General features: G+C 40.9%; 1 protein-coding gene across 5 annotated transcripts in view; it reads left to right on the plus strand.

Moving 5' to 3' along the window:
* The window catches only part of cd276 (CD276 molecule), a 61,811-nt gene extending 45,984 nt beyond the window's left edge, over positions 1 to 15,827 (plus strand). For 2 of the 5 annotated variants that reach the window (XM_041041749.1, XM_041041728.1), the window contains exons 7-8: positions 3,876 to 3,914; positions 14,957 to 15,827. In XM_041041749.1, the coding sequence (XP_040897683.1) occupies positions 3,876 to 3,898 (23 nt within the window). In that variant the 3' untranslated portion in view covers positions 3,899 to 3,914; positions 14,957 to 15,827. Of the gene's footprint in view, positions 1 to 3,875; positions 3,915 to 4,038; positions 4,077 to 10,256; positions 10,306 to 14,956 lie in introns of all 5 variants that reach the window. The other 3 variants (XR_005894278.1, XR_005894277.1, XR_005894279.1) reach the window with 3 other exon arrangements.
* Positions 15,828 to 25,789: the final 9,962 nt, after the last annotated feature.

Here is a 25,789-nt window from a genome sequence, read left to right on the forward strand (position 1 = left end):
GAATATGACCTTATGAGTCCAGAATTAATTTCGCCAATTGCAAGCAGAGCAAGCTTCTTCTGCCTGCCCAGCCATAGTGACTACCCCTCCCAGTCCTGAGCAGTTCTCCCTCAAGCGTTAATGTCATTAGAGTTATTCATTTGACTCCTTCTTTAGTCTGATTGAATTATTTAGCCTTTCTGTGAACAGCAAAGTTAATACTATGTGATTTTAATAAGCTGAGAGGTGAAGGAGAGTCTCTTAGTGAGGGGAGGAGGGGGGGGACAATGACTTTTATTCTCTAATGCCTCTCTCGTGAATGTTTCAGTGAGATCTGTGCAGCCAGGGGCAGGGTCAGCCAACCCACAGCTAGTGAGACTTAATAGTTCAGCTTTAGCTAAAGAGGCTCGGCAAAGGAGACTAGGACCGGGAGACTGTAGTATGCTTGTACTCCGGTGACAAGACGGCAACTTGCAGCCGCCTTTGCTCCCGCTCCCTCTCGTCATCGTCCATGCACCTGGTTGATCCAGGTGGACGTTGTGGGCAGCGAGCTGGTGAAGTCAAGTTAATGGCTCTGCCTTCTGAGATCACTCAGTAAGCACTTCAGACAGGCAGCTTTGTTTTGCCATCTGGCTCCAATTGCGCTGACAAAGGCAGAGGTTCCTGCACGAGACAAAGGAGCTGAAATGAGCCCCACTTTAATAAACCCAGGATGATGGGGAGCCACGTTTGTGTGTTATCTTAATGAACTGTCCAAAGGAGAGTGCGCCTTCCCTTTCAAAGCCAGCCTGATTGGAACAATAACCAGTGATAACTAGGGACCTGGGCTCATTCATTTGCAATGGAGTAGGATCCCTTTGTTGCCTTTACAGCACAGGCAAATAATGTTTAACAAACACTGGAGCTCAAATTCTGGATTTATTTGCTGGTACTAAAGCCGACAGCCACCCTTTCACACGCAAAACACACTCACTCTCACAGGTCTACACATGCAACCTCATGCAAAGGGGCACATGCACCACACACAGGAAAGGGCACAGTTATGCACTAATGTACATCCACCTGCAGAGATGTGCAGGGTGTACAGTTCTTCCTGCCTTCATCCCTCGCTGCCCCACCTCCTCTCTTGAAAGTGTTCAGTAATCTGAGCATGATGTGCTGTTTAGAGGGGGGCTGCAGTCACGCAAGTGCAGCTCCTCCTGTAAGAAGTTGGCTTCAGTTTGTGTGCACTAGCCCCTGTCTCCCTAAATCCTGCACTCGGAGGTGTCAGGCCTTAGCAACAAGACCCCGGAAAGAGAGCGTTAGTCAGTGACCCAGTTCTTTCATAGACAAAGACTTGTCAGAAAGAAATTTGACACGCCCTCTGAAAAGGGAGCTCCATATGAAAAACGGGCTTATTAACCCTTCTTAACTGAGGCAAGATCCCCCAAAGGTGGAAGGTTAGGGAATTTCAGGCCTTTTAAAGCAGATAGAAGCAGAGAGAAGCCCCCTTTCACTGTCCACCACTGAAAGCTCAGTAGCTCACCAACCTAAATACTGTGTGATTTTAAGAGTCTACCTAGCTAAGGCTGCGGAAAGGTGACTCATGAGCAGGTAGACAGAAAGAAGGACAGCTGTACCTGAGTCCAAGTGACCTCTGTGCTTATTAAATCCCCCCTCTGTCTTGTCTATTGAGTTATTCACATTGCAAATGAAAATACAACAGCTTAATGCACAAGCAACATTATATTCACCTTATGTCTCTCATGGGACACAAAATGCAGCATCTTTAGTAAATGAATGAAGTTTAAAGATTTCAATATGAAGTATAGCTGTATGTTCTTTGGTAGTACATGATTTTTATTGCCTTGGGGAATGTAATCCATTTTAAATATGATCTGACCTTAAAGGTACCCCTGTCGTGTTTTTGACCACTAGAAGTGTTATGGAGAACTGGTTTTATAAACTGGTGCCTGTTTTGTTTGTTTGCTGGCAGTTTACATCCTGCACTTTGTTAATTCATGTTACTCCCCTGATCAGCACTTGGTGTCAGTAACGCTGCAACAAATGTCAAAATTTGCTGACAAAGGCAATAAAGACTACCATCAAAGAAACATGGATGTAAACAATGCACAATTTAAAATATTTTAGTGTTTTATTAGTAAAGAAATGCACAACATGCCTGTTACACCTCAAGGATACATCGTTTGGTGTGAAACACTGTGTGTGTGTGTAAGTGGAACTTTTGTTTACAAAAAAACTCCACAGGGAACCTTTAAGCTAGTTTGTTTTTCTTATCTACTGTATTGGCATAAATTTACAAGCCCCACATTAAGCCACAGAGCATAAACGTTATGGAGTTTTACCGGCCCACTGAAAAAAAACTGACCAGAACTGGATTCTTGGACTATGTGGCATTACTCGACCTAGGCTTATTAAAAAGTTGTATACAGTATTCCTATAACATAACCCAGTTTGACAGACCTGCAGGTCACTTACATACCATTCCACATTGCTACAGTTCGTAATAAGAGGGCCCTAGAAAGCAGCCCCGGGCAGCTCTGCTTGACATGCCCTCCCTCTTTGCTGGCGCCACATACTCAGCCACTGGGCTCTCCCAGCGGTCACACATTACTGACTAAACATATGTAAATAGAACATTCATGTTGCCTTCATTATTAGATGTGGGTCACTGGATAACTTCAAGAGCGCTAATTAAAAGAGCTCCCTGCACACCATTGCTTAGTAGTTGCGCTCACATTATTTAAGTGCTGCACTCATGTTCCTTGCTGGTTCAGCACCGTGCAGTAAGCTCCATGTTTACTACTGTGTTTTCTCCAAGAGTGAACCCGGAGAGATGCTGTTATGTTGTTGAAGGCCAGGTAACAATGGTTTGATGATAATGGGAATTATTATTAATTTAAAAAATCATATAGGTCTCACACTATATCAGAGTCTGTAATTATGTACAAGTAGATTTTTCCTGTGCTTTCTCTTGAAATATCTATATATTACATATGTTAATCATGAGAAAGTGTCACTGTATATAATAAAAGGAGATTTCCAATTGTTCAAGAAACTTTTTTCTCTCCTTTTTGTCCCTCCCTTCCCTTGAGTTTAGGAAGAAACTCATCAAGAATGTGCTGCACAGTGAGCAACTTCTGCAACCTCTCAGAGGTTATCTGCTGCTCCGTGAGGAAAAGGCCACCTGATCGTTGTCAGAAGAGATAGAGGAAAAATAGCAGCTCCTAAATCATTTCGAATAATGAGTGTTGTCACAGTTAATAAAAGCAGTCAAAGCACTCGGTGCTGTGCATCACAACAACAGGCCAGTCCCACTGCTCGCTGGTTTGCATATTAGACAAAAGTAACAGTGTGAGAGTGCTTTTGTGAGAGGACGGGGGTTCTTTAGGAGAGAAGGCAATCTTTTTCCTGGGATGAATCCCTCTGTACAGGCGCCATTTACATCCTCCTGCCATCCACCACCCCCTACACCCCCCCCCCCCCACTTCCCCTTCTGTCATGCAATCTACGCTCCTCTGACAGCACAGCCAAGGTCCGGTGGGAGAGTGCCTATCCATCTCACTACCCCAATCTGCCTCCCCTGTTTGGTTCCACATGAGCACTCAGCTGCTGTGACTAATTAAATAAAGCGCTGTGCCCTCTGCTTCCTGTTAGCCATGGCAAGGTTGGCGCACAGAGATGGAGCAGAGGAGGAGGAGGGATGCTGAAGGAGGAGGGGATGCGATAACAACTACAAAGCCTGTGATAATGCTTTGGTCCCTGAGACAATAGACTTGAAAGCTGATGCCAACATGACCACTTTACAGCAGTTGCGCTGTTCACAGATCTTTTATTGATACAGTATTTTGAGCTGTATGCTGACTATTCATTCTTGTTTGTTCTCTTGTCTACAGCCATGACACCACTGAAAAGTTAAGGCCAAGGGAATAAGGGTGAGTATGATTTCAATGCGTATATATGTATGTGTCTTTAAGTATATCTGTGTTTTTATGTGTTGCTCAGGTGTCACACTCTTTTTTTTCCCTCCTTATCACAATTGCCTGTTATTCTCAGCAGTAATGCTCTGGAGGACTCAGTGTCTCTGGAGGCTATGGGTAAGTGCTGCTGTGATGAGGCTAGGCTGCATTAATTCAGCAGAAAGTCGGGAATATGAGAAGTCCTGACATTTTGATTTCGGGAATCACAGGGTCACTGGCTGATATGATAAATCTATTTCATTTTATCGGGCAAGCAAACATAAATTCCCTGGCCTGCTCAAATCCGCTGTAAGAGCCTGATTAATTGTAAACATTTAACGTGTGACTCACGCAGCCTGTCTTTCTTTTTCCTTCTGTCGGAAACTATGCATATTCACTGTCATCCTCATGAAGTTTTCAGCCTGCCAGCTTAAGCTTGTGAGAAGCTGCAGCAGACCATTTTGGTGTTTACAACAAGCCTTACATAATAAGGTTAATAGGATCACTTTGCTACATTTAAGCAATGTGTCACTGCTTTTTTTTTGTGGCCCATCTTGAACATTACATGTATTTATAGGCAAAACTAAAGGAGAAAAAAGACATTCTTTGCTTACAGGCAAGTTCCCATTAACCACGCCTGCACTACCCAGTATGCACTGTGAATTTTGCAATCGGATATGCCACCCTCACCATCATGCTGGCTAGCTACACACCCCAGATACCATTGTAGAGACACTTGCACAGTAGTCAGCTTTTCTTTTTTTTTTTCCTGTTGGCACTGGTTAAACTGAAACCGTTAGCAACTTTTTTATGGCATGATATTGGTCCAAGTTTTAGTTTTACCTCTTTGCTGAAAAGCAAACGTGCAGCTACAACCACGGCCCCCAACCTTCATTTTGGCTGTTGATCTTAAGAGGTGGATTGCTGTGGTTTGCACGGCTATTTCCAGTCTTTGATAACAGAGCATGAAGTTACATTATACACAAAATCACAAAATACATTCCATTCACGATACATAAATGAACTGTCTATAATAATACAGTGAAATATAAAAATGTCCCCTGGAGTAGCTTGTCATAATATTTGCATGTTTTTATGCACTGAAATGAAGATATCTAACACTACAAATACTATGTGCTTATGTCACAAGAAATATCTCTCAGAGTAAAAAGACAAAGGAAGGTATATGTTGTGTATTGTAGAGCCTCATCTGGGGAGGAAGGAGGTGGTAAATAGACTTTCAGCACCATGGACAGCTACAGTCCCCACACCAACATTGGATGGGACGGCATGTGAGAGTTATTGTATTTATTTCTGCATATGGGTACTATAACTGCCCGGAAATGGCACCACAGGTGGAGGATGCTTTTCCTGTACATATTATGGGCACATCATCTGGAATAGCCCCTCCAGAGGTGTTTTCATGTCTTCCTCTGACTCCTGGTTTCACTATATCCCACTCTGTGAATGTTCTCTCCCATTGTGCACATGAAAAGGACTTCCACATGTTCTTCAGAGTGCAGGATGTTTATACTTTTATACCATTTATATTTTATATCTTTGTAGGCCCTCAGTTATGATGTGTCATTTGAATATGATCACCTGGTGCAGGGCATCATTTTTATGCTGACCTTTCCTCGGTACCTGTTCAGTCTCGAGTTGCTAAAGAAGTGTTGTCTTTACTATGTTTGAATGTTTGGTAGGTAGCTGTGTCTCAGAGTGTAAAGATGGTGTGTGTTTTTTTCTAGTAACCCACTTATACTGTCAGACTGACGGCTGACTGTATGGCTGCCTATTTTTTTAATGACTCTGCTCCAGTAGCAGGGTGACCTGGACCTGGAACAGCAGCAATAATACAGTGGTAGTTAGGCAGGCATTCCCCACGGTGATGGGGGCTGGGGTGCTGGCAGTGTTGGACCCTGTGACCCTTGGGCAGAGGAATGGGACATTCCCAGGAGTGGCCACCATGTTTACTCAACCATGGCCAGCCTGTGTGGCCAGGCTCCATCTCCCTCAATGAACCCAGCACATGGGCCTCCACAGGCCAGGAATAACCAACAAAGCATAGAAGTTTTTAGGGCAAAGGATATTTTTGTGTTCATAGGAGAAAAATATCTTTTCCTTTTTGTTGTGACATAGATGTTTTGATACTGGATGTTGATATTTTTGGAGACATTTCAGCGGCACTCCATCAATTTTGATTTGACACATACTGATTTTTTTTTTTGTCACTCTGGTGCTGGAGAGATAACAGGACAATGAAGCTGGTCTGTCTTTTGTCAGAAAAGACAGATCAGAATTGTGTGACAGAATTTGAATAATTTAATTTCGTTTTTTTTTTGTTTTTTGTTTTTTTTTTGGAGGGGTGAATATTTCTTGCTGTTCAAGACCATTCCATCTTTTTTCAGCTGGGAAACCTGTACTTGAAGTCCTTATATTCCTAAGACTTAGCAGCAACTCAAAGCCGAACGGATTTGACATGATGTGTATATTTGGCATCCACATGTGTGTGTGTGTGTGTGTGTGTACAGTATGGACACACATTTATTGTGGAGGAGGTAGAGTAAAATAAACTCAATGACTCGACGGCTCAGTCACACCACTGTTTATGAGTCACACTTACTTCACTACTATCTCACATTAGCATACTGTATGGACCCATACTATAGCTGTGCTTCAATGTGCCTCTAACTCTTACTTTCATAACCAGCAGTTTGGTGTCAGTTGCGTGAATACTTTTTATTACAAGGTTGGACAGTTACAGCTTGTTTTTTATTATACTCTGATTGGTCATTGCCATAAAGCCACAGCACGCAGAGTGAGTAGAAGGTGAGGGAAGGTGCAGAAAGTAATTTCCTGTAACTAGCCAAAATAAAGTCTGGCCAGTAGGAGTCAAAGAGAGGACATTTGTCATTACTGTAGTATCCACTGACCTTCACCGAGACTGTTATTGCTAGGTAATATCCCCTAGCCCCTAGACCTCTCCGCTGCTGAATCATCCTGGATCAATTATTCTAATATTTGTGTGGCAGTTTTGCTATCGATTAATGCATTTATGCAGAGTGCAGCATATCTTATTTAATAAAGCAAGGCTCTGCATTTAATTAAGTCGTTTTAGAGTCAGGGGGCACTTTGTTTTCATAAACCTTTGCACTATCGATACACGTGTTCATTCGTGACTTATGTTTATCCACTCCAACTTTTATTGTTTCATTACTAGCAGCCATCAGAGATAACATAGTAAATGGCTATCTGCAGCACGCTCAATATCTCGCAGACTGTGCACACTGCTTTGTGTGCTTTGCTGTCGTTAGGGGCTCAGACTTACTGTGTGTTATTACAAATTTTACAAACAGATCGTTATGGCAACCTAGTGGTTCTGGAAACGTATACGATAGACACATGTAATACACAAAGAAATTTCCTCAAGGTGACTGTTAATCACTGTTGTCTTTCCCCCCTGTTCTTTTACCAGTAATACAATTCTCTAAGCAAGCCTTCCTTCTCTTCTTCATGCCCCCAGCAGAGTTAAGTCAACATCAAGACAACTGTCAGAAATATGGGTCAAAATCCACAATAGTCCATAAGCGAATGTGATTCTTCTGAAAGCTGAGTGAGTCACTGGGTTTTTTTCCACAGTTTTTAGCTTTTTCTTTTGAAATTTCCTTTTTGTTTTTGCCAGTGGAAGGATCCTCACTGACTGTTGCGTAACCACAGTGTCTGAATAATGCTGGCTCCAGCAACACTTGAAAAAAAGCTGAATATCAGTATATTGTTCTTTGGGCACTAGAGTTAAATGCATTAATCACACAACTGACTCATCTGGCACAAAAACAGAATATCTTAGAAGTAACATTGTCTAGAGAAACCTTACAAATTTCCACAGGAGGTTTTGCACTGGATGGTAAGACCTGGGTTCATAATTTACAATGATTCAGTCATTTTTGGTTCTTTTTATATGTAAAGGGGGCAATAAGGAATGGTATTGTGCAGAACCTTGGCCTAGCCAGAGATGGCTGCAAATAAGAAGAGAATAAATATTCAAAGGCAGACATGAAGGGAATAAAGAAGACCCAGTGAAATAAGGAGCAGCATGGACCACCCGGTCATCTACCTGAGGACTTTCGATGAATTCCAATGAGAGCGCAGATGACTTTTTTTTTTTTTTTAAAAGATAGGCCCTATAGGTGCAATTAGTTTTACATAATGGCACTTTCCCAGCTCCTTCGGCAGAGCTGTGAAATATTAATTTAATTCACCCCTATATATTCACTTAAACTGGACTGTCATGCTAAGAATATATCTCATTGTTATACTTTTTAGCAGTAATATCTCAGGGTTTACTCTGTCATGGTTTTATAAGTACAGACTGTGTATAGGGAGTCATTTCTCAAAGGATGGGGAAGAGATAAAAGGGGGTGAAATAGAGTGAAGTTTGAAAGGAGAAAACTAGTCTAAGTGATTTTAAAAGCCTGCTGCAGCCAGGTGTAGGAGATGGGACGTGAGCTCTCAGATGATCTGTTTTTTTTTTTTCTGTTTTTTTTTTTTAGTTGGTGGGAGGGGTAGTGAGGGGTTTGGAGAGACAGAGGGGAGCTTATCCAGGTCCTCTCTACTGTGTGTGGCAGGTGAGGCCTTTCAGACACTGATGATGTCAGACAGGATACTTGCAGTGGACTCTTTCCAGGGAGGTGCGGGGTGTCTTGAAGTGGCATTTGACTCGCTATTCCAGTTATCTCCGATCTCTGCATTATTTATACTTTTGTCTCAGCCATTTATCAGCATTTTTATACCTTGCAGTCTCATTCTACAGTACATCACCTGTGATGGAATAGGCTGGGGCGATGATAGCCTCTGAGGGAAGCCAATAACCGAATATAGTAGCTCATATTGATATCAGAAAACTGTGGAATGGACAAGTGTGCTGCGTAGCAATCTCTGCATACTGTTGAAAACCTTGGCAAACATCCATCCACATCAAAATAGTGCAGTGAAAAATAAAATATAACAGGGAAAATGCTGTGCTGGCTGCACTTTCTTACCTTTATATAAATTTTTAGGATGTGAAACTGGTAATATGCGAGCTGTGGTAGGAGTTGCAAAGTGACTGAATCACTGATCAATGACAACTAACGAACACGGTAGGAGTTCTGCTCTGTTTGCCTCTCGACAGAGAGCTGCCTTCTCCAGAGAGCTCCTTTTCTCCTGCTTTTGCCAGAAAAGCACAGGAGCCTTCATTGAAACCAACTGCCTCTGGGCTCAATTAACTACCATAGATTACTCATAATGCAGATGAGAGACTGTGTACAAGAGCAGCGATGTGGTGATGTTGAAAAACACACACAAACAGAAGCGCATGCCTGATTACAGACAAGTGGGACATTGTGATGCTGGGTTATGCCATCAATGTATAGATGATTAAAAAAAATGGCTCCATTAAAAGTTCCATAGCAAGCAAATGAAAGTGATTATCAGGATAATCAAAATAGACACTTAATGCACTCACAAATGTGTATTCTCTGAGGCTGTTTTTTATTAAGACTCTATGCACCAAAGTATGGACTTCGGACGGAGCAATGACAGCTATAAAGTAAAAAGCAAAGGGCTGCACTGGATCTGTAGTCTCCATGATAACTCTTAAATGTACATGCAGATACAAGCACACCCAGCAGCACCTGTGACCCCGCAGCAGATGTATGCAGTGTTGTTGTGGGCAGTTGAGATCTCCATGGTAACGACATGATTTGCTTTATGTTTGGTCACTAGGCCAAGGCTTTTGTCATAGCATATTAGCATCACTTGATATTCCTCCTCAGTTTCCCCACCTACCCAACATGTCTGGAGAACCATACATGAATGAAGACAGTGCTTTGTGGCCATTCATCCAAAGCTCTTTTCTGTTTTTGGCAACGTGATAGCCTACCCCAAGGTCCTTGAACTTTTGCTCATTTGACATATCCCATTTGCAGCAACCAGCAATGCCTGGGATACAGATCTTTAAACCTAAATTATTCTTGTCACAAGTAAGAGCTGGCGTTTGTAAATGGATTCCAGCCTTTTGGTAACAAAAGAGTTCTATCAAAGAGAATATGTTGAGCACCAGAGAATTTACAGATGGCACAAACCTAAACACTGAGCAGTCCCCCCACTGCGATGGGAATATGCTAAACATGTTGCTTATTGAATGGCGAGATGACTTTTATGTGTAGCTTTCTGAAGTGTGCACACATTACTGTGAAGTTCCACATGTTCAGACAGAGGGAGAACATGCACGTCTCTGCATGCTAACTAACAGAATTTTTTTTTTTTTTTTTATTGTAGCAGTAGCAGTAACTAATGACATAAGGAGGACCATGATCAAATGTGCAGAGTAAGTCATTCAAAATCAAGTGCACAGAAAAGATGCTGTTGAAAGGTACTTGAAAACACTGACTTGAGTATGTTTGGGAAAAAAAGTTTTTTGTTACCGCGAAAGCATCAGATGTGATTGTTTTATTGTGTCACATGCAACTGATTAGTGTCACATTAGTGAATATTTTACCTGTCAGTCAGTCAATTAAAATGATAATTTTCCTCATTTCCTCTGGTTGAATATTATCTAAAAAGACCTGTGTATTCAGGACAGCTACTTATTATCACTTAAAGCCTTTTTCATTGCTGCCTCTATTCTGCAGTGTTTTTTTTAAGCAATTACATGCTTGTCTGTGTCGTTTCTATCCCTCTATTTTGCAGTCTGTGACACTGGCAACAAGGTGCAGAGTTGGGTGTCAGTAATTGTGCATCAGGCAGCAAATGCTTATTGCCATAAAATAGATACCAAACTACTTTTACACATCATGAAAAGGTGTTATTTTACATTAAAAATCATTAAAATAGCAAAAAGATAAATAGTATATGTATACATTATAAAACGTGTTACTATGGGATTGACCTCTGTGTACACATGATTAGCGAAAGTGTGCCATGAAATGGGGCTGAATGTAAAATCACTGACATAAACATATCACAGTCCTTCCGCTCTGCTCAGTTCAGTTCAGTATATAAGGTGACAGTCACCTTCACGCTACATCAGCAAACAAATAAATCACAACACAGGTGGAAGATTGTCATGGCATGTCACCCTGTGTGACTCTAAATATTCATCCAGATTAACATACAGAGAGTTTAAGTGGTATAGGGTAAATGATTGACTCGCCTATTGAGGTGACTGGCATCCCTGTGTGAGCACAGAATAAACTGGGACTCTCTCTTTTTCCCCTCCTTCTATCTTGAGTCACCTCGCCTTTGGGGCTTACCGCAGGAGTCTCTTCAAACGATCCTTTAGACTGAAGTGAAGAATCAAGATTAATGTATTTCCATGTCCCACCCAGGCTCTGAGGGCGGGGGGGTGGAGTCTTATAATTAACACCAGGGGGCTGCAGGTTGCTTTTGGAGTGAGGCCGAGGGTGGGGTACCTCAGCCATAGAAAAAAAGAGCTGATAAAGATTGTTGGAGTGTGGCTTATGCTGCTGCTTTGGAATAACAGTGGAGTGGTAACAGAATGACCTGTCATACACCTCACTCTGGCTTATTGTTATTGGGACAAAGTGGAGAGGCCGGTAGCAAGAGCTTCTGGATTACTGCATCATTCATAGTGATCATTGTGAATTATCACTGCACAGGACTCCCTTTTCATTTGTTTCATGCACAACTGTTTTCTGCTAAGTAACTGTTTGCCCCATCCTGCTGGGAAAAAGACACGTGACCCTAGTGAACTTTCTCAGAAATACTGAAGTTACCATTTAAAAGACTAGTTTGACATTTTGAAAAAATATTTAATTTCCTGGTAAGAATTAGGTGAGAAGATTCATAGCCCTCTTTCTCCGAGCAGCTTGTTAGCGTAGCTTAGCACAAAGACTGGAAACAGCTATATCCTCCTCCGCTCTGCCCAAGAGGAAAATAGTCAACCTAATAGCATCTCTAAAGCTCACAGTAATAAGTTATGCCTTGTTTTACAAAAAACTAAGTATAAAACGACTAGTTGTGGTTTTAAACTGAGAGACTATTGGTCTGGCCAGGCCACTGGCACAAGTCACTTCCCTGACCAAGAAATAGTTCAGCGCATGATCCCCCATAAAACCACATTATATTTAAACTTTGTTTTTTGTACAGATTAATAAAACATGATATAATGTGTTATTTAATTAACTTTAAAAGTTCTAGTAGGAGGATTCTGTTTTCGGTTAGATGGCTTCATATTTATCATACAAACATGAGAGCGGTGTCAATCTTCTCATCTAACTCCTGGCAAGAAAACATATTTCTAAAAATGTCAAACTATTCCTTTAATGAGCCATCATTAGAAGACATTACCTGGAAATAAGCACCATTAAAGGCCTTTAAAAGCTTCTCTGATGCTACAACAGCAACATTATACAAATCAGGTGCCCTAATTTGAGACTAAAAAGCAGCAGTGATGGTGTTTTTATATATTTATCTGCTGTACATTGGGAATGATAATTTCTAATGTTAGTTATGTTTGAATAGCTGACTTTAACTGACATGTTCTTTGGGCTGGGGGGGGGGGGGGGGGGTCAGGAGTGAAAGAAAGAAACAAAGCAGTGCTTAACTTTATTGGGTGGTGTATTTGGAGGCATAAAGCACGCAGTTTACTTGAAGGCTGTGTATTTACACGCATGGTTAAGCCTAATAATAATAGCCTCTTATATTTCTTCCCACGCTGATGATACTAACTGCTATTTAAATATCTCCCACACTCCACTATTTGTGTCCTACAGGACCCATGGGATCCTATTTCTACTGCAGCCCTCCACTTGGAGGCTTGTGGGCTATTTGTTAAAATGTAAATGTATCCATGAAAGCAGATCTGCATATCCTCTTTGAGAAGTGTGCATTGTATTTCATAATTATCCATTTTTGCGTAGTTAAATTGTCATGGTATGTTTGATCATCTGGTAATGATCTTTAAGTATCACCAAGGTTAAGTTACATTCTCATTATCCCGAATACGTCTCCAAGGTTATTCCCAAACACTTACTTTCATAGTCCCACGCCTGGTGTTTGTGTTTGATAGTTACTTTTTTGTTGTTGTTTCTGTCAGTGTCAAAAAGCAGCAGGACTGCTTTTTTTGTTGGTGTGTTGCCCCGGAAATATATAAATAAAACAAAAGAAGGGGAAGTTACCGACAAAGAGAATGGGATATGGCACTTACATTTCAATGTAAATTAGGAAAGAAACGGGCCACAGTGTGGATTTACAACGGTTCATTAGATTGAATCCACTGTGCTGCTGTATCTTTCACATGAACAATCTCCTATAGCCAGAATAAATTAGTGTGCAATCTCGTGAACCTGCTTTAAATGAATCTGTCCATCAGCTTGCGTGTCAGGTGTTGGAGTGGAGGAGCCCTGCCATGGCTGCTTTGGATTCTCAAACGGAGAGAAGCTGTCTGTTGAACACTTAAGTTGGAGTTTACTTTTTGATAGAGTGTTAACAATCCCAGGGAAAAAAAAAAGTCTTCTCAGGGTGGTTGTTCCTGCTATTGTGTAAGATTTTAATTGACTCTGCTGTAGATGTTCATCCCCGGTGCTTGGGTGAAGGTAGAGGTCTTTCATTTCTGTGTGACTCCTCTTTTAGAGACATGTCCTTAGATCTCTCTAGGGGCACAAAGGGGTAGATGTGAATCTGATGAGAAAATGCACATGTGAAAATTGTGTTTTGTTCATTTTGGTGATGGCTAAGTTGGCAAGTTGAATTACCTTCTGACAGGGAGCAAATGGAAGCCAGGCTGCATTTTCAAATACAGTGCTGCTCCATAAAACAGATATTCTTGCAGTGAGCTTTGCAATTTGCAAAGATTCCTATCATTTCGAATGACAGACTTTATGACTGTATTGGTTTTCGCTTTGACACTTTGAAGCTGCTGGCAATACCCTTAGGGTTTCATTTAGGATTTATCTACATCACACCAGCCTATCGCGTGTAAAATGTAATAAAGGGATGATAATGAGCGTCAATTAGGAGGTAGGAGAAGCTCACTAACAGAACTATTTTTGTATTTCCTGTGATGAAGTATTAGGGTAGACACAATGAGTGCTTCACACACGAGAGTACATCTGCTCACTGAGTGCGCAGAGTCAAAGCTATTGAAGCTACAGTATATCTAAATCAAAAGTAGATTCATGATAGGTTCAGAAAAACTGCTAAAGTGTGAGTGGAACAAAGAGCATGAGCAGCATTTCCACTGCCACAAGGCAGAGATTATTAGCTCCTCACAGGGTATTTATGTTGTAGCTCTCACCAGGAAGCAGAAATTAAAAGATCCATCCTGATGGGCAAGCCCACTGTCTTCATTTAGGAGTCCAGTTGTATGCAGAAATAGCTGACTGCCTTGAATAATGTATCTAAAAACTGAACCTCTAAGCATATAGCCAACTATATTGCTTTTAAAAGCTTCAAGTAGAAGAGCTTCATGTGTGACATAATTAAATTCCACCCAAGTTAATTCAAACTGTTTAATGATGCAGGGAGAACAGTTTTTTTTTTTTTTTTTTGCTGTCTTAGCGGTGGGGTGGTCCACAGGGGCTACGAGTGAGGAGAAGCATTAGAAGTTCAGAAAGATTCTTGTGATACACAGAAGAGGATGAGTAGATGAAGAAAGAGTTGAAGGGTCAACACACATCCAAGGATACAACATCCTTCAAGTTGTTACATCCAATGAGCTTTCTCCAGGTGTAATTGTTTATCTAATGATCCAAATTCGCTTGTTTTCTGCATTTTTTTTATTAATAGTTTTTTTCTTTCTCGCTTTTGCAAATAATAGCAATGAAAGATTATTATTAGTAATTTGCATGTGAGGCCAAATCTTATCAGTGGGATTAATTCTGATTGCATTAGTTATTGTGTTAGCGCCTGGTTAATGTGACCAGCCTGCAGTGTTTCATTATTTTTCAAAGCTAATAACCTCTCCCACAGTGAACAGCCTGACATTATACGTATTTTGCTTTTGTGTCTTTTTCCAGGAGTCGGGGGCCAGACGGCGGGTAGGAGATGAGTCTGGCGGGTAATCCCACTCCACCTATCCATCAACCTGGAGACTATTTCCAGCGTCCCCTACAGAATGTCAAAGCCTCGCTGAGCAGAAGATGAGTCCATCATCTTCTTTCTAAGACTTTCCCTCGAGTTTCCATCAAAACACATAAACACATCATGTGCCATTATTTTCTATTGGCCTCCCCTCCCTTTCTGTCAATGGAGGGCCGCGGCAGTGAGCGAATGCGGCTGAGTGGGTTGTGTTCTATGCAAAAGAGAAGCTGTTTGAAAACTACAGGATGTGACAGGATCCTTTCTCTGTCGCTGACATCAGTCTGTATGGGCTGTGATGGGGCATGTGCCAGAGATCTCCTGTCTAATAGGAAGTGAGACACTTAAAGAGATGACCCTGCCTCAATTGCCATCACTGTCTCTCTGCCAGAGAGAGAGCTTGGCTCTCCCATTACTCCTGCACTTGCTAATTAGCGTCTGTCGTTGGAGTAACTTGTACCTGTCAGTGTGTGCCGCTCTCCTATATTCAGTAACTTGAAGGAATTGAAATTGAATGCCAGCTAAGCTCCAACAAACTGCAAATGGTGCATGGGATACACCCTGATTTTCTCACTGACCTGACAGCCTTATATGTACGAAATTGTTTTTAATGAACACAGACTATCTCAGCTAGTTGCTACTGCTGGTGTAGAATGTTTTATCTCTCCCAGGCTAGGGCCTGTACAGGTTGTTTTATTGCTTTTTTTTTTTTTTTAGGTACTTGAGCAAGTCCCCCATGCCATATGTCCATGTATGAATGCCAAAGCCATTTGTGTCAGATAACCTAGTGCCTATTTACATTAAAGAGACATGGTGAAACTGCCTGGTCATTGGTAATTATTGGTCCCCGTTCCCAGGACCTCTTTGTGCTCGTTCAGGCGGAACAAGGTTGAGTTTATTACAGACATTTCTTCACCCACAGGATAAGCCATGCTTCTCAAATTCATCCTTCCAGTTTTCCATTAGTTGATTTATCTGCCGAACAGACTATTCTACATAATGAGTAAAACATGAATTATGGTCAAAGTAATACAAATATTTCATTTACATGCAGATCAACACTGACAAGTTGAATTGTTCCCAGTTAGACGCAGTCCTATTTTAGGGCTAATCCCTCTCTGTTTGCAGATGCTCAGTCATCCCAAACATTTTACTTGTTTTGAATAATGGATTTTCCCTGTGATTGTTTGTCGCTGTCATATGCGAAATAGCTACCTTGCATCAAGTCTGACTTATATAAGTAGTGCAGAAATACCTCCCCAACATACCCACACACACACACACATACACACACACACACACATTCACACTCTTGCACAGGAACACATACTCATACTGTGTCCTCTTCCTAAGCTGGATGAGACTGTTGATCAAACCCCAGGCTCTGCCCAACTGCGCAGATCTCTCTCTGTACAGTAGCCCTTGACCTTGCTGTGTGTCCTCATGGCCCAGACACCCGCCTGAAATTAAATTACAGATTAGTGGCTCTAGGCCCAAAGAGGGGTTTATTTGGTTGGCCCCTCTCTGAGAAGCGCTCATTCTCTCATTCAGGGACTGGAAAAAATGTCATGGGATTTAGAGAAGAAAATGCCAGTCTCCAAGACATTTTCTTTCTTCTGACTGTGAGCGCTGGAACCAGTGGTCCCCTAAAACTGAAATGTCTGCAAAGACTTCTAAATCTTACAACTTAGGAAGAAGGGACAGAGAGCCAGTGGAAATGAGTTTGTGAGTTGTGAAAAATGGGTGCTTGGAAGCAAAGTACAAAAAAAGGGAAGTCAAACTGTGAGAAATCTGGTGAAGCGGCACCTCAGCAGCTCTGTTTCTTTTAACCCTGCTGAATATACACCTTGGAAATTAAATTAAATTATAAATTAAATTAAAATCATTCATATGAGACAAAAGGAGCAAATGCCAAGCCCTCATTAATTTGGAAGTCTGTCAAGCCTTTCTTAGTCCAAAATTCCAAATTACATTCACCTCAAACAACATTCAAATACGTGACCATCAATTGGAAATCAAAAAGGGGAAAAAAATTATTGCACATTTCATTTTGTGTTTTTGTTTTTTTTTCTAAGGTGCATTAAAAAAAAGAATGACTTCAATAAGTTCATAAATAAAACTTCTGACTTGAAGTATAGGTTCTGATTTGTCACTGAAATGACTGCGTTTGGAGGATGCCCACTTCATTTGGCTAAATCAGGAGCTCTGTGTGTCCAAATGTAGATCAGCATGACACAACATAAAGGACAGTGAGCACAGACAGACATTTGGAAAGTATGGAGCTACATTACCAAATTTCATTTTACAGTTTAAATATAACCAAATACAAGATGACATCCAGCACAAACCTGCTCTCAGCTGACTACACCCGCCAACTCCAGCAAGTTGTAGTTTTTCACCTACTTCACATCCTGTAATTGATCACACTTAATGTCACCTTTCACAGACCCGGGCTCAAGAGGAGAAATGTTTAAGATGTTAATGCCACATCTTTATTTAACTATCAAAATAAAACACTTGGCAGGGTTTGAGTTGCCCTGCAGCCAAGTCTCGGACAGCATTACACATACATAAAGAATAGGTTTGCAGATTAAACAGTCTTGAATCTAAAAGTACAACACAACACAAAAGACATTGTGTCTTGCTTGAGGGTCCTTGTGGTGCGACTGTAAATCATACTTATTGTTTACTTGTCTCAACTGCTGTTCCTTTTAAAACAAACTCACAGGAGCTGAATCATTTTGAGGTACCTGGCCTTGTGAATATGTTTTTTAAGTATTCTCACTGAAAAACAGTAGATGAAGTGATCAATTACAGTAAAACTGAAACTTTCCCCATTATGATAAATCAATTGTTTAAACCAGGGCAAATTTTCAGCAATTTCTTAATTTATTGTTTACATTTTTGTTTTGGAAACTGGAATCGAGGGGAAATTATGTTCAAAAGTGTTAGATACAATCTGAATGAAATTAGAACACCATCACATCATCATATCAACATATCACGTCAAATATCTGCCTGTGAAATTACTGCTTATTTAGATTTTATACTACATGATTTGCTGAGAGCAGTAGGTATGTGAGCGTCAGCCATTTGTTTCTAGTCCTGTTCAAAGTGTCCCGTGATCACTGTGCATGCAGCCACTTTATGTTTTCTACTTGCAGCCCCCCTCGCTCTCCACTCATGGTGAGAGAAAACCTGTTCCAGCTGAAATCCAACAGCAAATAAGATGAATGTTGCCCTTTAAGGGCATGTACAAGAACAATTCTTACTGAAATTTAGAGGTGGCATGAGTTCATACAAAGTCAATCAAGAAACACTAACAGAGGCAAACAAATAGAGATTCGACCTAGGCAGCAAACTTCAGGCAAAGATGTATGTTGACAAAAAGGTGCAAGTTTCCCCAAGTCCACATTCCATGAACGTACAGAGACAGGAGCCAGAAGAGAGACAACTAGAGTTCTCGGTAAGTTTTGATCTGTCTAAACTGCCACACACACACACACACACACACACGCACGCACGCACGCACACACACACACAGAGGCGCACTTCACACCACCATAGATTTATATTATCACTTCTTCACGGGTGCATCGGGGGGAGGATGTATCAGAGTACCAGAGGCTGGTGGACAGTTTTATGGACTAGTGTGAGCTGAACCACCTGCAACTCAACATGAGGAAAGCAAAGGAACTGATGGTGGACTTGAGGAGATCCAGCACTCCTGCCTTTGCTCTTTCCATGGTACAGGAGTATAACTACCTGGACAGAAAACTGGACTGGACCAGGAGCTCTGCAGTTATCTGCAGGAAGAGCCAGACTCATTTTCTGCTCCGGTCCTTCAATGTCCTGCAGATGTTTTATGAGTCTCTGGTATCCAGCTTTATTTTCTATGCTGGTGGTCTTCTGGGGTAGTAGCCTGAGGGTGGCCAACACCAACAGACTCAACAAACTGGTTCAGAAGGCCGGCTTAGTCCTGGAGGTGGAGCAGGACCCTCTGCATGTAAAGAGGAGGATGTTGTCAAAACTCCTCTCCATCATTGACGTCTCTCACGCTCTACACAGTGTTCTGGCTAGCCAGAGGAACACGTCCACCCAGAGACTCAGAATGACTAAGTGCTCTGCTGAACGCCACAGGAGGTCCTTCCTTCCTGTGACCATCCGGTTATACAATTCCTCCTCTTTCTACAAGTACTCTGCTCTTAAACTACTGTTAATTTAATGTTGACCCACATTACACTTTTCATTCAGTTTACTTTTGCACATTATGGTTAATTTACTGTTAAATTACTGTTAATTGTTCCCATTTTTGCACTTTTGTCCACACTGTGATTCTACGTCGCACATTACTTCTACCTTTTTGCACATTTGCATTTGTCCTTTTTTTTATTCATTACTGTGTATTTATTATTATTACCACTTTACAGTAGTTTTCAACCTTTTTTACTTATTTACTTACTTCCTTACTGAGCAATTGAGCAATTATAACAAAGCAATTTCCCTGTGGGGATCATTAAAGTTTTCTGATTTGAACATGAGGTCGTACTAAAGTAGTCACTCAAATAGGGCCAGCTGTGCTTCTTAAATTTTAGTACACAGTAAATGCTTAGTGTGCTCTTCAGTAAATATCCCCCTTTCAGTTCTTTTCTCCTTTTTGTTAAACAGACCCTTCAGTGTTAGCATGTACACCTCTTACATAATTTCACTACTACATGAATAATTTCTGTCCCCCCTTATTAAAAGTAACCTCAGTCAGATAGAGAGGAGGCAGCTGGCAGCTTTTCCCTTTCATACTTGCTAGTGGCCCATATTCCATTTGGGATAGGACACCTGAGGTCAGTGGCTCTCAGTCCAAGTACTCTGAACCCACATCTCTGCTCGTTTCATTCTAGCAGTCTAATCAGGGACTGATTCACACCAGGGACAGCAAGTGAATGCAATTAAGTAGGTGGTAGTAAACAAAAGCCAGCTCCAGGACCAGGATTGAAGACCACAGTGTAATTGGTTTATTCATGGAAACGTGGGATACTCTATCACAAGTTATCAAGGTGCATGTAAATAGCATTTGGCTACGGCCAGTAGTCAGTTACTCTGGATGTAAGCATCATATGTAAACACTAAAAATTCTGCTCACCGTGAGCATCCTTGCATCATTTTTACGATCTGCTGGGTTTGTTTACTGTTTAAGGAGAAAACACTGCCAGTATTTTGCACTGTGTTTTATTTCTGCTGAGGAGGTTCAATAATGTATTTAGTATGCAGAGGCTGGAGCAAAACATAAAACAGGCAAAGCAACTGTGATGATGTTCTCCAAGTATGGAGTTTTGAAAGCCGATACTGAGACCATGTCACAGCTGATGGTCGCAGCAGAGGCAGGGAGGACGCAGACACACACGTAGGCAGATCCAGTGAAGGAACTTTAATTGATGAACTGAAGAGAACAGTAAAGTCAGGTAAATTGACTAGTAGGTAGCCTGCAGGATAGCCTACTGCACGAAGGTAGCAGGTACACACACTGAAACATCAGCAGACAATCTGGCAAAAAGCTGTTGGATTTGGCTGGTTTAAGTTCTGAAAATGAGGAAAGTGGGAAGAGGTGAGTGAGAGGGCAGAAAGTGTCAGGTGACTGGGGAACAGGCGAGCAGATGAGCAGGAGGATCGGGCAGTCAGGTGACTGGAATAGGGAGCAAAGTCCAAGGACATCTGGTGGACGGATCGAGAGTGGCAAGAGACAGAGGCCAAAATAAAACAGGCCTGAAACAGGAATCCTAACCAAAGGGAAGGCAAGTCCAAAGGAGGGAACAAGAGAGCCCAAAGAAAAAATTGTGACAAACTGATACTTGGGCTGAAACTGCTTAAAAACATACTGTTGTTTACTGTACTAACTCAATACTGTATGATGCTCAGAGATAGCATTCAGTCCATGGGTCTCCATAGAGATCCAGGATGACTGTCCTCGGTTTTAGGGCTGTGAATGTTAATTCCCAGAGTATATTTGTGTTACATATATATTGCACATATAAATTTACAAATATCAGGCTACTGCAGATTAAAACCTAATTTCATCATAATCACTGAGAAACAATAAACTATGGGTCTGTTAGTCATAGTGTGTACTTCTATCAAACATATTGCACAGGCAGGCTGCACGCACTAGTTTGGGATAAAAGGACTTGCACTATAACTATGGGATTATTACATGGTTTCTGTATAGCCTAATTATTACAGGACTGCTACAACCCCTTTGGCACTGACATCTTAACCTTTAAAACATAGATTCTTCCCCTTTCAGTCCTTGAGGGAAATAAAAATGACCATACAAATTTTAGGTTATTGCATTAAAATGTTCAACATTTTGGGGAACATACTCATTTGCTTTTTTGCTGAGAGTTAGATGAGAGGATCGATACCACTCTCATAGCTGTCCATTAAATATGAAACGCCAGCCAGAAGATGGTTAGCTTAGCTTTGACTGGAAACAGCTTGCCCAGCTCTGTCCAATGGTAAAAAAGAAAAATCTGCTTATCAGCGCCTATGAAGCTCAGAGCAATGTAGCCTTTTTTTTACTGCTGAATAGACCTCTGCTAGCTATGCTCCATGTAGTCTTTATGCTGAGCTAAACCCCTGGTTAAGAAGCAGTCAGGCACAAAAAACATTGTAAAACACAAGGGGTCATTTTTGCTCTTTGGTTTTTGTAAAACAAACAGACTAGGTTCCTGGTAGAGCCATGCCAGGTATTTCCAGTCTTTGTGTTAAGCTGCTAAGCTAGCTGTACCATTATATTTTATAGACAGATACACAAGAGTGGTTCTTCTCATGTAAATCTCAGCAAGAGAATTGAAATGTCAAACTACTCCCTTAACTGTTTATGAGGTGAACAAATAAGAGAGTTAGGTAACATAAACAAGGACCTCTTTAGGTCCTTGTTTATGTTTCACATGTCGTTTTCAAAGCTGTACGTCCATACCAGGGTATCCTCTTCAAGGGAAAAAAGTTGGTTTCAAGGTTTGATTGGAATTCCTCAAGTGAATTGTGATGTGAAAGAGGGAGAAGAAACAAAAAACTTTTAAAACGTACCTGAATTTATAACACTTTTATCATCCTTACTGAATGGCAAGCAGCCTTAGTGGGCATGAGATGTTGGTGTAAGGACTTAAGAGAGTCAGACAATGAAGGTTTTTGCTGGGAGGGCAGACATGCCAATGAAGAAAAAAAAGAACTGAAGTTCTAAGAAGTAAAGCCTCAATCCAGTTTTTTCAAGAATACCAGCTGTGAATATATACACAGAATTCCTAGAAGGGATTTCTCTATAGCTTTAAGATTGCACTGTCATGTCAAACCTTTTGATATCGCTACAGTTTAAAAAAAAAAAAAAGGCAGCGTAAAGACGACTAATATTTACAGCAGTGAGCTAGAGGATAAGATCATAGATTGCCATTAATGCTGTGGAGGGCCCAATACCAGACTGTCATGGTGAAGAGGGAGATGAGACTGAAGGCTAAGCTCATGATTTATCGGTTCCAAAGCTCACCTAAGATTGTGAACTCTGGTTAAAGAAAGAATAGGATTGCAGATTGAAGCAGTTGAAATAGCATACCTTCACAGGGTCTCCTGGCTCACCCTAAGGGACAGGGTGTGGGAACATAATTGTCCACTGTGAGTTCACAGTGGCACCACTGCTAATCAGGATGCCTCCAGGATTCTTCCCAGTGGAGGTGTTTTGGAGTTGTCCACTTGGGAGCAGCCCCCTGGGCAGACCAAGAACACATCGGTCTGGGAAGGTCTTCCTCCCCAGATGAGAGGAATCACATCTGGGATGCCAGATCAAGGTAAGCAACAGAAAATGGATGAATGGATAAAGCTTTTAAACACAATTCAAACATTTTTTTTCTTCCTAAATGTCATTTATTATGTAACTATGGTACACACATGTATGCTTGGGTATTATATTCTTCTCAAGGAGTAGTATTACTGTAGTTTTTGAGTAAAACGTATCTAGAATCAAATTGTAAAATTAATAAAACTGACCTAATGCCATCCTCTTGCAGGGAATACTTCAGTCAAGGTCATAGTGGGCGAAAGACCATCCATGAAGGTAAAAAGGGTAGAAGTAGACACTTGGACAGGTATTGTTAGAAGCTGTTTATTTTTTTGAATTTATGTTTTAATGCTAACGTTATTGGCAAACCCAGTACAAAAACAGAACTGACAGAAGTTTTATGTTGCTGCTGGATGAAAAAGATTCAGGAGATTTTTCCCTATCAGCAATAGGTGTTTCTCTAAAAACAGTCTATACTCAAACATTAATCACAAGTGCACTCAGTAAAAGTATGCATGAGTTAACACATTTCCACAGATTTCCTGCACGTTTAACAGGTGCGCAGTGCACCTGGCATTATTTCATATAGGTACTTATTCTGTTCAATCCTTGGCCACTGAAGCTGGCTTTGGTCCAACCTTTGGCACCATAAAATAAAAAACTGAACCTGGCAAGGCATTTCATCAAAATACGATGATCTGCCAAATGAATGACTGACAGCTGCATGCCTTATACACCAACATGAACACACGTTCTTTCCGTGTGCTGCACTTTCAACTGGCAGTTATCCTCATTGATCAGTATGATGTGAGACATGCTCAGTGACATGCTCAGGTGCAGTGGGTATAACACATAGTGGACCACCACCCACTGGGCACAGAGGGGTGGGCCCCTGTTGTGGTATACTGTATAATATGTAAGCTACTGCTAGGCTAAAGATCACTTGATACTATAGTAAACATAATCGGAAATACTTTCATAAGCAATGTCCATGAAGTCAAGGGTCCAACAAAAAAGGAATACCAACAAAAAATAAAAAATATCATCCAGTCAAATGTATAAATAAGAGAAATGAGAATATGTTTTGTGCCAAACTATGCCACAAAATCTTAAAGATGCAATTTTGACATGCAGTCAGCTTTACACAGCAGATACAACCCTAATACTTAACAATACCGAAAATGGGTGGAAAAAGCATAACTGAGTCTGATGCTTTTGTAGAAATGACCTCAGGCTCAAAATGTTCTGGGTATCCATTCCCAAGGTTTTGTAGCTAAAATATTCTGCCACCATATCCTAATCAATAAAGACCCATCTCTATTCATGATTCAGTGTTTTCTGACACCTAAAACCTCTCATTCATATTTAATGTGGTGGTGGAATGCATTTGTTCGATTTACACCCTTTATCGATTTCTGCAAGTTTTGTTTCCAGTGAAGTAAAAGCATTTTCTTGTAATGTCATTAAACTTTAATCACCGCTTATCCGTGTCACATCATGTTGGGACATAGGATAACATTAATTCAGGTTGATACCTTCCATCTTAGGTTCATTTTCAACTTTGTCAATGCGTATTACAGAGAGCAAATCTGAGGAGGGTATGCAGAGCCACAGAAAACGATACCCCAGAGCTGCAATGAAAATCAAAGGAGCTGCTGCTTCTTGTAAAGCAGCAATGCTTCAGCATGCTGCAGTGTATCTACTGTAAAACACTGTTTAAGATTTGGATCAGTTCTCTACCACAGGGTAACTACATGGATTGTTTTTCAGTGTATGAGCTGTTTGTTGTGGTCATGCAAATAACTGATTGTTCTCTCTCAGCAGCAAAGGCATGATATTGTTCCACCACCACAAAAAAACTCTGGGGTGGGAGGCTGTGGGCTGACTTTAACTCAGGAGACTGAGGTTTGCGTTCCATCTCCTCTAACAGTAAGTAGTGGTTTCTTTAAATCATGAAGGCAATATCTTTGTTGCTTTAGTATTAGTTGCCTAAACTTCACCAGACCTTTAACATAAGAGGTCACATATCAGAAAGTTGGTACGATCTCAATCTACTTCTACAAATGAGTAAACAAAACAACAAAATTTATCGCTAATATAGCATACTGTCACAATTTTTTAGGAATCTCAAAATCTTACAGCTATTGGACTCACTTGGAGTCACTGTTGACTTTTATGTTCCTTGTATGCATCTAATCTAATTAATTTATTATTACAAACATTTTAGCTTGTGTTTTGGAATTAAAATAATAATGTTTTCCCTTGACCTCCTTGGGGTGCACTTGGACCCAACACCATATCCTCAGTCAAATAGCTAATGATGCCAGTCCATTTTAGGCTCCACAAATAAAGTGTGGCTCAAGTCATTTATTCCACAGACAGCAAAAGAAAAAGGAATTCACATTCCCAGCAATAATATATGAATTAATATTTGCTGTGTTTATTGTTGATATTTGGTTGTTGATCACAAAAATATGGTTTACTTGCAATGCCACCCCAGCTCCTTTACCTGATAAGCCAGTGTTGTATAATAAATGCACTCAGTGCAGTATCTTTTCTCTCTTGTGTGTTCAAATACAGATTATTGAATATACACAAGATATGCAGTTTATTTGTGTCCCAGTCTGCTCCTGGTTTATACATTTCATAAATAATGATCAATCACCCGGTGCACTCAAGAGCAAATAAGTAATGACACCCCTGGTTGGCCAATGAAAACTGCAGCTTTTATTTGACTCTGTGGTTCCACATTTGATTTTTCTCCTAAATTCTATTTAGAATCTCATTACCTTTAATCAGGATGAAGTGTAGTATCATGCTAGATTCTATTCACTTCTCAAAACAACTTCTTCAGAAGCGCTGAAGTAAATCACTGGCCCAAACTTGGGAAAACAAAAGACAATGCATAGGCAGAGGCTTATTTTAGCTACTGAAACGTGTGCTTTGTCAG

The sequence above is a fragment of the Toxotes jaculatrix genome, chromosome 1, assembly GCF_017976425.1.
Source record: "Toxotes jaculatrix isolate fToxJac2 chromosome 1, fToxJac2.pri, whole genome shotgun sequence".
NCBI classification, from domain to species: Eukaryota; Metazoa; Chordata; class Actinopteri; family Toxotidae; genus Toxotes; species Toxotes jaculatrix.